The 12,351-nt window shown below is 34.7% G+C and overlaps 1 protein-coding gene and 1 pseudogene across 1 annotated transcript; both read left to right on the top strand.

The window, feature by feature from the left end:
• Positions 1 to 1,712: 1,712 nt before the first annotated feature.
• LOC116110487 (receptor-like protein EIX2) lies at positions 1,713 to 4,652 on the top strand. Its single transcript, XM_031396700.1, has one exon. The coding sequence runs from the start codon at positions 1,713 to 1,715 to the stop codon at positions 4,650 to 4,652; it is 2,940 nt and encodes a 979-aa protein (XP_031252560.1).
• A 4,159-nt stretch (positions 4,653 to 8,811) lies between these two features.
• On the top strand, positions 8,812 to 10,678 carry LOC116110497 (annotated as a pseudogene).
• The last annotated feature ends 1,673 nt before the right edge of the window (positions 10,679 to 12,351 follow it).

The following is a 12,351-nucleotide window of genomic DNA, read 5'->3' as shown; positions in this document are numbered from 1 at the left end:
AATTTTTAACAGAAGATATATCATCCACGGTTACAAATGAATAGATGATGGACATCATCTATATTCTCTTTTATTTTAGGGGTCTCAAGGGATATTAATAAGCTATTTTTGTTTTGGTAACTCGCAAATAGAATGTTGGAGCATTGTTGTCCTTAAATTTGTCACAGAATTCTCTCATAGGAAGAATTCTTAAGAATATTGGTGCTATGGGATCATTATTCTCAATTGATTTCTTTGCAAACTAGCTTTGTGGTGAAATCCCACAGAGTATTTCAAGTTTGTTAATGTTGAATCATTTGCACTTATCTTATAACAACTTGAGTGGGAGAATTCCTTTTAGCACTCAACTTCAAAGCTTTGATGCATCCTACTATATTGGCAACAAACTTTTGGACCTCCACTTCCTAATTGTACTGACGATACTATTTCAAAACCTTTACCTGACCACAAAAATGGAGAGGAAATTGACGATTATGGAGATGAAGTGGATTGGTTCTATGTAAGCATGAAGCTTGGATTTGTGGTTGGCTTCTGGAGTTTTATAGGTCCTTTATTAATCATCAGAAGATGGAGGTTTATATATTGTGATTTCTTGGACTCCCTTGGTTACATTTTTTATAGCGTTGTAAGACAGTGTTAGTAAAATTTTTTTGTGAAGCTATGTCAGTTTATGTACTTCAATTATCAAATGAAGAGTTATAATAAATGTGGGAACTCTGTTCGTGTGTGTGCGCGATTGAAGGTGTAATTTGAAGTATAATTTTGCAAACACATAAAAGAATGGATCAACGGAATGATGTTGTCTTGAAACAAAAGATATACTTCTAGTCTTGTGGCCTGAGGTTATTTTGTGTCTCTCTAGTTAGGAATTAACACCCTTAATTTCAGCCATTGATCAATCTTTGTTTGATTTTGGTTAACACCCATGATTTCAGCCATTGATCAACCTTTTGTTGATTTGGGCTAGCAGTGTGATAAGAAGAAGACGTAATAGAGAGGTTAAGTAAGCAAGTACTGCCAGCATTTCTCCATCATTCATTCACTTCAATGATATATTAAACTTGAAGGAGGGGTTAGAAATTCAATTAAAACTTTGATACTTTTCTATTGTAACCATTATTGACTAATTAAATCAAAGTTTCATATTTTGTCCTCTTTAATTGACTTGAAGTCTACTCTGTTAATTGGACCACTAAAATTAGAAGTATTTGCATCTTTTCCAAAATGTGTGATGAGAAGTCACCACTAGTGCTCTATCAATCCAGCTTCAACTATTAATTCGCGCCAACATACCTGCATTAGTTAGTGTTGATTCGTATTTTGTCCTCCTTTAACTGACTTGGAGTCAACAGAAGTGATTGAAGACTGAAAATGATATGCAACTTTCTGAGTTGGACTCTCATATGCTATTGTTGATATCTTGCAGTTGATAATATTATCATTCACATTTTCTACCTATTAGGGTTCAGTTTGTGGCAGAGATGTATAGATCTTTTGGTTCATTATCAATCAAGCATCAAGTAATAACTCACTCCAATTAACGTACACGAAATGCATAAAAGATCCTATTCTTGTGAAAGATAAGTTGAGCAATTAAATTGGTCATTCATGAGAAGTTCCTTGGATGATGGATGCTATAAATAGCAAGTTATTGCTTACAATTTATGCGCACACATTTCCATTCTTCTAACAATTTGCCAATGAAACCAACCATGAGTATTGTTGTTGCTTTTCTTTTCCTTGAGTTACTTGCCATAGCAACCATCAACATTAGCTTCTGCAATGGAAGCTCTTACCAGCTGGGTTGCATCGAAAGTGAGAGACAAGCACTTTTAAGGTTCAAGCAAGATCTCATTGATCCTTCTAATCGACTTGCCTCTTGGACTGCTGATGATGGAGATTGTTGTACATGGTCTGGTGTTGTCTGTGACAACTCGACAGGCCATGTCCTGGAGCTCAACCTTGGAAATGATTTTTCGACTGAACCGGAGCCGTCTGATATTCTTGTTGCCGAACGTGAAGCTTTCAATAAGTCTAAGTTGACCGGTAATATTAATCCCTCTTTGCTTAATTTAAAGCACCTGATTTCCTTGGACTTAAGCTGCAATGATTCCAAAGGAGTTCAGATTCCTAAATTCTTTGGTTCTATGAGAAATCTAAGATACCTTAATCTTTCGGAAGGAGGATTCCAAGGAAGGATTCCGCATGAACTTGGGAATCTCTCTAATCTGGAATATCTTGATCTCAGCCAGGTTCGCTACTTGATCATTGGTGAATGTTATGGGGATCTGCATGTTGAGAATTTGCAATGGTTGTCAGGTCTTTCTTTGTTGAAACACCTTGACTTGACTACTGTGGATCTCAGCAAAGCCTCTGATTGGTTGCAGGTAATAAACACGCTCCCTTCCTTAGTAGTATTGAATTTGATAGGTTGTCAACTCCATCACTTCCCTCCACAAACCTTTACAAATCTTTCTTCTCTTGCCATCCTTCATTTAAGTAAGAATAATTTTGAAGGTCCAATTCCTGATGGACTTCAGAATTTGACTTCCATTAGACATCTTTATTTAAACTTTAACTCTTTCAATTCTTCACTACCTGACTGGTGGTACAAACTTAGTCGTCTTGAGAAACTTTATCTTACGTTCAATCGCTTGCAAGGTACGATAGATGTTCTAGGAAACTTGACTTCTATCAAAGAGCTTGAACTCTCGAACAATAGATTTGAAGGGGGAATCCCAGTATCATTGGGAAGACTATGCAACTTACGGAGCTTCTCTATCTCAGAGGTCGAGTTGAATCAAGAATTGTCTGAAGTCCTGGATATTTTCTCTGGGTGTGTTTCAGATGTACTTGAACACTTGGATTTGAGTGGGAGTCGGCTTTTTGGACATTTGACCAACCAACTTGGACAGTTTAAAAATTTAAATACTCTTTTGTTACCTCATAACTCTATTTCTGGTCCGATTCCATCAGCTTTAGGAAAACTTGGGTGTTTGCAACGTCTTGATCTTTCCTACAACATGTTCAACGGAACTGTTTCTGAAATCCATTTTTCCAATCTCAAAAGATTGTTGCAATTTGGTGCATCTGGAAACTCTCTAACGTTGAAATTCAGTCCTCAATGGGTTCCTCCTTTTAAACTTCAAAATTTAAGTTTGAGTTCTGTTCCTTTAGGACCTCAATTTCCATCATGGCTTCGTAAACTAAAGCATCTAACTTATCTAGATGTAACCAACTCGAGCATTTTTGATAGTGTCCCAAGATATTTTTTTAAATTTCCTTTCAAATTTGTCTATTTAGATCTCTCACACAACCATATCTACGGTCAGATTCCAAATTTAACAGAGTTAATTCAACTTGAGTTTCTTGACTTGAGTTCTAACAATTTTTCAGGTCCTTTGCCTCTTATACCCCTTAATCTGTATGTGCTCGATCTTTCCAACAATGCTTTGTCAGGATCAGTTTTCCCTTTTCTGTGTTATGAGATGAACGCATCAAAGTCTTTGATGAAAATTCTCATCCTGAGGAAAAACCTTTTATATGGAAAATTACCTAATTGTTGGATGAACTTACCATACTTAACAGTTTTGAATTTAAATGAGAATAAATTTACTGGAAACATTCCAGTCTCCTTTGGATCTTTAAGTTCCCTTCAATATCTACATCTTCGCAAAAACCACCTCTTTGGAACCATGCCTATGCCACTTAAAAATTGTACGAAGATTGTTGCACTTGATCTTGGTGAAAATGCGTTTGTTGGAAAAGTTCCAGCATGGTTTGGAGAAAGTTTTCCTCAGATGGTAATTCTCAATCTTCGATCAAACAAGTTCGAAGGGCTTTTACCAAGAGAACTTTGCCATCTAGCTCTGCTACAAATCTTAGACATTGCTGATAACAATTTTCACGGAATTGTACCCGGATGTATCAATAACTTCAGTGCCATCACAAACAGTTCGGGAGAAAGTGCATATCTACGATATGGCAGAACCAGAGATCTCTTTCAAGGTTATGTTGAAGATGCATTACTTGTGAATAAAGGTCAAATGGTTCAATATAACACAATTCTTGATTGGGTGAGAATAATAGATCTCTCCAAAAATAATTTCTCTGGAGAGATTCCAGTGGAAGTTACAAACCTTGTTGCATTGCAGGCATTGAATCTATCACATAATTATTTTACTGGTAGAATTCCTGAGAATATCGGTATTATGAGATCATTGGAGTCTATTGATTTGTCTGGAAATCAGCTTTCTGGTGAAATCCCACAAAGCATTTCAAATTTGACATTCTTGAGTCACTTGAACTTTTCCAATAACAAGTTAATTGGAAAAATCCCTTTGAGTACTCAAATACAAGGGTTTGATGCGTCCTTTTTCACTGGTAATGATCTTTGTGGACCTCCCCTACCCAAGAATTGTAGTGTGGTTGTCACAACATCAAACTTCGATGATGGGGAAGATGGCAATGTACATGAAGTTGACTGGTTCTTTGTAAGCATGGCATTTGGATTTATGTTGGGTTTCTGGGCTGTAATAAGTCCATTACTTGTCAGCAGCAGATGGAGGTTTATGTATTATAATTTCTTAGATAGTCTTTGGATCAAATTTTGCAGTATTGTAAGGCGATGTTGTGGGTTAGTTTCTGTTTGAAGCTATAACATGTACTTTGTTTTATGTACTACAATCATGATCATATGAAATGTTACAATAAAAAGCGAAGTCTGTTGCTTCTAAAAGGGTTCTAGATTTTTTTTTTTTTTTTTTTTATTTTTTTTGGGTAAAACTGTTCCAATCTGCCTCAGGAATTTTAGTTTGTCTGAGGGAAATCAACTGTAAATTGTGTGCATTATGGCTTCATTCTGATAGGTCTGTCATATTTTACTTTGTTATACGGAATTGATCTTTCATAAACAGTTTCTATTTAATATCTGTTTTTAACAGAACTTGGAACAGGGGATCTCAAAACAGAGTAATTTCGTAAGAGATATATTCTTTTATGTGCTTGTTGCTCTACAGAGTCAATATATAATTTCTTCTAATAAAGATGGAAGAAAAGTTGTTGCTGTCTTTGTAGTATAGATGACACATCGTCAACGACACTAGTTATAAATTATAACAAGTGTCAAGCATTACAGGTGATTTATGTCAATATTCTGTATTTAATTAAATTCCTGTGAAATCATTTTAATAATCGTAATACTAAGCATTTTAGGGAGTCTGTATCATCAGCATACTATGCAGTTATAAACAATATGAAACTTGCTAAATATCCTTTAATATGACCTGATTCTAGTTAATTCACAGAGCTTAATTAATAAATATAATGAATCTGTTCAATTTATCTCCCTTCTCAAGAGTAGGTCTTCCGATCTATTCCCATGATTCATTTGTTAATGCATTCTTTGTTATTCATCTTGGAAGTTACAATCCTTACATTTTAAGCTCCAATAATAAAAGTTCAATGATATATGAGACATTGAAAAGGAAGGACGAAGTTAGAAAAATCAGAGCTATAAATATTGTCTTCATTACTTGGTGTCCATGCCGTACATAGCAGGTTATAGTTATAAACAGTGAGATGTAAAGCAAGTCAGAGAATGAAGAAATTTTCGACTTGGGTTCGGGTCCGCCATAAGACTTTGTGAAAAGTTAAGACGAACAAAATCACAATCTAAATTTTTCGATCTCTGTTTTGAACAGAGCTGGAAACAGGGGATCCCAAAACAAAGTAATTTCCTAAGAGATCACATTCTCATATGTGCTCGTTAATTAGAAAAATCAGCTAGGTATTATATTAATTAACTTGGATTCCACTATAAATCAAAGCTTTATATATATTCTCCTCTTTAAGGCTTTCAACAAATTAAGTTTTCAATTTGCTACTTCTCCAAATTGCTACATTATTTCCCACTTTTTCCATTACATGATCATTGTTCATATTATTTCTATTTTCTATTCCTGAACAAGTTATTTAACTTATAGCATTCAAATTGGACTGTGAAATGTCATTGCTGATCTCTTGCAATTAATGATATTCTCATTCACATTTTCTACTGCAGGGGTGGATGAGTAGATTACAATTTAATGAACTTAGAATTATTATCGTGAAGTGACAATACAAAATTGAAAATATAAAACTCAGCACATTGTGTGAAAAGAAGAAGTAAGCAAGCATTGCCTGCCAGCATTTCTCTATCATTCTTTCCCATAAGTGATATATCAAACTTGAAGGAGGGGTTAGACTATTTTTTCAGGAGAAATTCCTGTAGAAGTGACAAGTCTTGTGGAATGGGAGTCACTGAATTTGTGACACAATTTTTTTACAGGAAGAATTCCTAACAATATTGGTGGCATGAGATCAATGGAGTCTGTTGATTTTTTCTAGAAATCAGCTTTCCGGAGAATTTCCATGGAGCATTTCAAGGTTGTCATTCCTAAGTAAGTTGAACTTGTCCAACAAAAACTTGGTGGAAAAATTCCTGCAAGCACTCAATTGCAAAGCTTTGATGCATCCTGTTTCACTAGCAATGAACGTTCACTCTCTAGAGCTCCGCTTAGCAAGAATTGTACTATTACTGTTCCAACACCGGACTATCACGAGAATAGAGGAAAGAAAGATGGTAATGAACTGGTTCTATGTAAGCATGGCACTTGGATGTATGGTGGGTTTGCGTATTATCATTTCTTAGATAACGTCTGGTACAAGTTTGGCACTGTTGTAAGAAAATGTTGCTAGTTATTTTCTATTTTAAAGCTATAGCCAACAATATTTTATGTACTTCAATCACGATCAGATCAAGGTATGCAGAATAATAAATCATAGCAGTTGATGTTGCGATCGGATTGTTGAATTTTTAGTTCCTTGTGAATATAAATTTGCTCTCTCATCTTATTTATTTTAAAATATGACTTTTCCAGCATTCATAGCAAAATAATAGCTTAAGTCTTCACTTGATTCCAAACGTGTTAATTACTCTTGGAAAATTCCACATTCTTACCTATCATCTTTCAATGTGTGGTGGAGATATCTGTATATATTATCCAGAATTGAAGTAGACATTAGTTCATTATCTGCATATATGGATCTGCTTGGTGAAGACAATTTTTTTCACCAGAGATGTGCTTGCCATATCATCAATTTGATTGTTAAAGCAAGTTTAGAAGCTATAAATTCAAAGATTGAAAGCATGCGCGCGGCTATTGGATTCATCGTCGGTGGTAACAACAAAAGATGGCAGTAGTACGTTAAATATTGTAAGCAAAAGGATCCACCGGTTTGACCTTTGAAGTTATGTATAGACATGCCTATCCATTGGGACTCCACCTACTTGATGTTGGAAAAAGCTTTGCCAAACGTAACACAAATTACCGATTTCGTCAACTGGAAGAATCCGCAAGAAGTTGTCAACTATGATGATTGGCAGTTTGCAAACTTTTTTATTCATTACTTAAAGTTTTTTATGAATCTACCAATACATTAAGTGGTATTTATTATCCTACTGCTAATTTAGCGTTAGATATTTTACTTCAAATTTTTAAAACTTTTGCTAAATATAGATATAATGACGTCTTAATGGAAATTATTTCAAAGATGGAAAAAAATTACGAGAAATATTAGTTAGATATTCCATTCTTATATGGATTAGGTCTTGTTGTAGATCCTAGATTTAAATTACGCGTAGTTAATTGTATAGTTACTGAGATAGGCCAGCATTTAGGACATGATTATACGTATTATTTGATTAATTTTAAGCAAAAATTGGAAAGCCTTTTTTCTTTATATCAGAGCAAGTACAATGGAACTAGAATGTCTAGCAAAGACGACCAATAGGACCTTGATGAACACAACTGTCAAGAATCAAGCATGTGGACGTATATGGAAGATGGCGGCGAAAGTAGTAGCTCCAATGCGTACATACATGCATCAAATGAGCTGAATCGTTACCTACAAATGGAAACGTGAGATGGATGTGCTTCAATGGTGGAAAGAATATCTAAGTCGATTCCCCATTGTAGCCAAAATAGCACGTGACATTTTATCTATGCCAGTTTATACAATTGCATCTGAGTCAACATTCTCAACAAGTGGCTAGATTGTTGGAGATAGAAGATGCTCTTTAACCAATGAGATGATTGAAGTGATAACGTGTTTACAAGATTGGACTCATGTAGAGAGAAGAGTAAGTAGCACCCTAAAGATCCTGAACTACTCGAACTCTTCAGAAACACAGATTTGAATGATGCAAATATTGTTGACGATGAATAATTTAATAAAAAAAATTATTTAATTGTTTATTTGTGAAGTGTGAATGTATGATTGTGTGAATATTACATTATGTTAAAATTAATTAATTAAATTATATCTTTAAAGTTTAAATTTAAATCCTCATATTTATAAATTATTATTAATTATAATTAACCATTAATTAATTAATTATTTTTTAAAATTAATTAATTAATTATTTTTTTAAATTAATTAAAAATTTACTAATCTCTTGGTGTGGAAAAAATTTTCCAAGCCGCTAAAAATTACATAAACCCCCCTTATATAATTATTTTTGGCCCCAAATATAAAAAAAAAATTAGGGGGGTGAAAAATAATTTTTCAGGCCCATAGGACCAATCTTAAGGACCGGTCTCGGTCCTGATATTTCCCATGGGTCTAGGACCGATCCCAAGCCCATGAGTGACTAGTCCCAATGAGGCCCAGACCCGAGCCCGGTTGGGACCGGTCTGTGCCCAGGTCTAAATTAAATAGAATGCTACTGATAACTTTTCTCATGCACATTTCCCTTCTTTTCTAATTACAAAGCCAATGAAACCAACTATGAACATTGTTGTTAATTTCCTTTTCCTTGAGTTACTTACCATATCTACAATTACTATTAGCTTCTGCTATGCAAGCTCTTACCTTCAGGGTTGCATCGAAAGTGAGAGAAATGCACTTCTAAGGTTAAAGCAAGTTCTCAAAGATCCTTCGAACCGGCTTGCCTCTTGGAGTACTGTTCATGGAAATTGTTGTTCATGGTCTGGTGTTGTCTGTCACAACTTCACAGGCCATGTCCTTGAGCTGCACCTCAGAAATCCTCTCAAAACATTCAATTCTAAAGCTTACCTTGGGTCGATGTTGGTTGGTAAGATCAATCCTTCTTTCTTGATTTAAAACAGTTGAGTTATTTGGACTTGAGTGTTAATTAGTTTGAAGAAGTTCAGATTCCTCAATTTCTTGGTTCTATGAAGAATCTTAGATATCTTAACTTTCTAGAACTGGATTTTTAGGAATGATTCCCCACCAACTTGGAAATCTCTCAAATCTCGAATATCTTGATCTCAGTCTCAATTATATTAATACTGGGAATTTATATGTTGAGAATTTCCAGTGGCTTTCCAGTCTTTCTAACTTGGAACATCTTGACTTGAGTGGTGTAAATCTCAGCAAATCTTTTGATTGGCTGCAGCTGATAAACACACTCCCTTCCTTGGTAGAGCTAAATCTGTCAGCTTGTGGACTCTACCACATTCCTTCACTACCCTTTACAAATTTTTCTTCTCTTTCCACTCTTGATTTAAGTCATAAATATTTTGAAGGTCCAATCCCTGATGTACTTCAAAACTTAAACTTCTCTTGTCCATCTTGATTTATCTGATAACTTTTTCACTTCTTCGATACCCGACTGGTTGTATGGATTTAGCCGTCTTGAAGACCTTTCTCTTCAGTACAATGGCTTGCAGGGAAAATTTTGTGGCGCTCTCGGAAACCTGACTTCCATTAGAACACTTGATCTTTCCCACAATGCTTTATCAGGATCTATTTTCCATTTTTTGTGTTATGGGATGAACTTGTTCAATAGTTCGCTGCAAATTCTCATTCTTAAAGAGAATTTTTTTTGCATGGAAAGTTACCTGATTGTTGGATGAATTGGAAGGACTTAAAAGTTTTGACTTTAGGCAACAATAAATTCACTGGTACTCTGCCAAACTCCATTGGAACTTTAAGTTCCCTCTGGTCACTCCGTCTTCGCAAAAACCACCTCTCTGGAACAATACCAATGTCACTTAACTGTACCGAGCTACTAGCACTGGATATTAGTGGAAATGAATTTGTGGGAAACATTCCAGGTTGGATTGGAGAAAATTTCCCCAGGTTGATGGTCCTCAACCTTCGTTCAAATAAGTTTGATGGCGTGTTTCCTACAGAAATTTGTGGTTTAGCTTCTCTACAAATCTTGGATCTTGCTCACAATAGTTTTTCCTGACGCATTCCATGATGTATTGGTAACTTGAGTGCCATGACGACCAGAACCTTCTGAATAATTGGCATACAGTATTGGTCTGATGAAGGTCCATTTACGACCTATACTTCTCTTGAGGAGGCATCAATCGTGATGAAAGGAACAACAGCTGAATATTCACCTTCATCAAACTGGTGGACGTTCTAGACCTTTCCGAAAATAATTTCTTAGGCGAGATTCCTGTAGAAGTGACAAATCTTGGACATTGGTATGGCTGAATTTGTCACACAATCTTTTTCTGGAAGAATTACTGAGAATATTGGTGTTATGGGATCATTGGAGTTACTTGATTTGTCTGAATCAACTCTCTGGACAAATCCCAGAGAGCATTTCCAGTTTGACATTCTTGAGTCAATTGAACGTATCAATACAACTTGATTGAAAATTCCAGGCACTCAAATACAAAACTTTTTTGCCTCCTCTTTCACTGGCAATGAACTTTGGGGATGCCCACTTCCAAAGAACTGTACAACAACTGCTTCAGCACCTGATTCCAAAAATGCAGAATGGCAAGAAGTAGAAGCGGACTGGTTCTATGTACATGCCATTTGGATTTGTGGTGGGCTTCCGAGTGTAGTAGGTCTTTACTTATCAACAAAAATGGATTGCATATTGTCTTTTCTTGGATCGCCTTGGATACAGAATCATCATTTTTTAAGGCAGTGTTTCTAGAATTAATTTGTATTCTCGTTTGGAGCTATTACCTATTAGAGGTAAGAATTTTTGTTTGATACATTCCTGTAATAAAATACACTCTGATGACCAAGTACAGCAGCGAAATTTATAGTTCTTTAAGAAAAATAATATACATATAGATAAAATTAAAATCTACCAAATAAGCTAAAATACAAAAAACTGATTAGCAGAATTTTTCCCTCAATTTTTTTTTTTTTTTTTTTAAATGGATTTTGAATGGGAGGAAGTTAGAAAAATCAAACCTTTATGTGTTGTCCTCTTTTAGTTGACTTGAGTCTAATCTGTTGACGGGACCTACAATTTAGAAGTATTTGCAAATTCTGGAAATTATTTTAACTTCTCACAATTGGATTATTAGGTATTTTTGGTCAGGCATGTTCAAGTGATAATATTCTCGTTCGCATTTTCTATTTAATTTTGGTTCTCAATTCTTGAACGGCACGTCAACTTTTCCAGGCAACCATGCAGTGTAATAATAATATAAAAAAAATCTAATATTATATTTTTTAAATTTTTTTCTAATTTAACAATTTATTCTATCAATAGTAAATGTTTGCTGGCTTCATCTGTGGTTTGTCATATATTACTTTGTTCTAATGGAATTGATCTTTCAAAAACAGTTTTCTCTTTAATATCTGTTTTTGCTTGATACTTTCGTGTAATAAAATACACTCTGATGAACAGTATGCACTGAAATTTATAATTCTTTAAGAAAATAATTACATATAAAAAATTAAAATCTATCAAATAAGTTAAATACAAAATTGTCTAGCAGAACACATATAACTTTTCCAAAATTGATTATGATGGTCAACGATTGGTCGATGATGGTTAACAACGTCAACCAGTCTAGCAATTTTATAACTTTTCCAAAATTTATTATGATGTATTATTGATAACCTTCTCGTTCACATTTTCTATTTAATTTTGGTTGCCCAATTCCTAAACAGATCAACTTTCCCAGCCAACTCTGCATTGTACGTAGGTTCACATCAATTGAATTGAATAAAGTGTTGAAAAATGTTTTAGCAAAATCACATGGGGTGAAGTGATAATGAGAAAGGTTTAGGGACTTATATGTAATAGCCAAAATGAGTTAGTTTGTCCCACTTGAAAAGGAATGAAAAGTGGAAACTTTTGGGGCCTATTTATAAGGACCTAAATCAATGTTAATTGTATCCCAAGTTTATTCCATTATACTTCTTTTGTTAGGGTTCTTTCTTTAAGGACCTTTTAGTTTGTAAGTTTTGTTGTATCTCCCTTTTGTTTGGGTATTTGTTGTATTGCCCAAAAGTTTGTAGTTTTTGAGATAGTGGAGTTTTCTTTTGCAGCGCCTGAGGACGTAGGTTTCAATACCGAAC

Source organism: Pistacia vera, unplaced genomic scaffold (genome assembly GCF_008641045.1).
Source record: "Pistacia vera cultivar Batoury unplaced genomic scaffold, PisVer_v2 Contig603, whole genome shotgun sequence".
Lineage (NCBI taxonomy): Eukaryota > Viridiplantae > Streptophyta > Magnoliopsida > Sapindales > Anacardiaceae > Pistacia > Pistacia vera.
Note: the sequence above shows the minus strand (reverse complement) of the source record. Positions and strands in the feature narration are given on the sequence as shown.

Excerpts from the sequence above, each read along its gene's own strand:
- LOC116110487 (XM_031396700.1), top strand. The coding sequence starts at position 1,713 with ATGAGTATTGTTGTTGCTTTTCTTTTCCTTGAGTTACTTGCCATAGCA.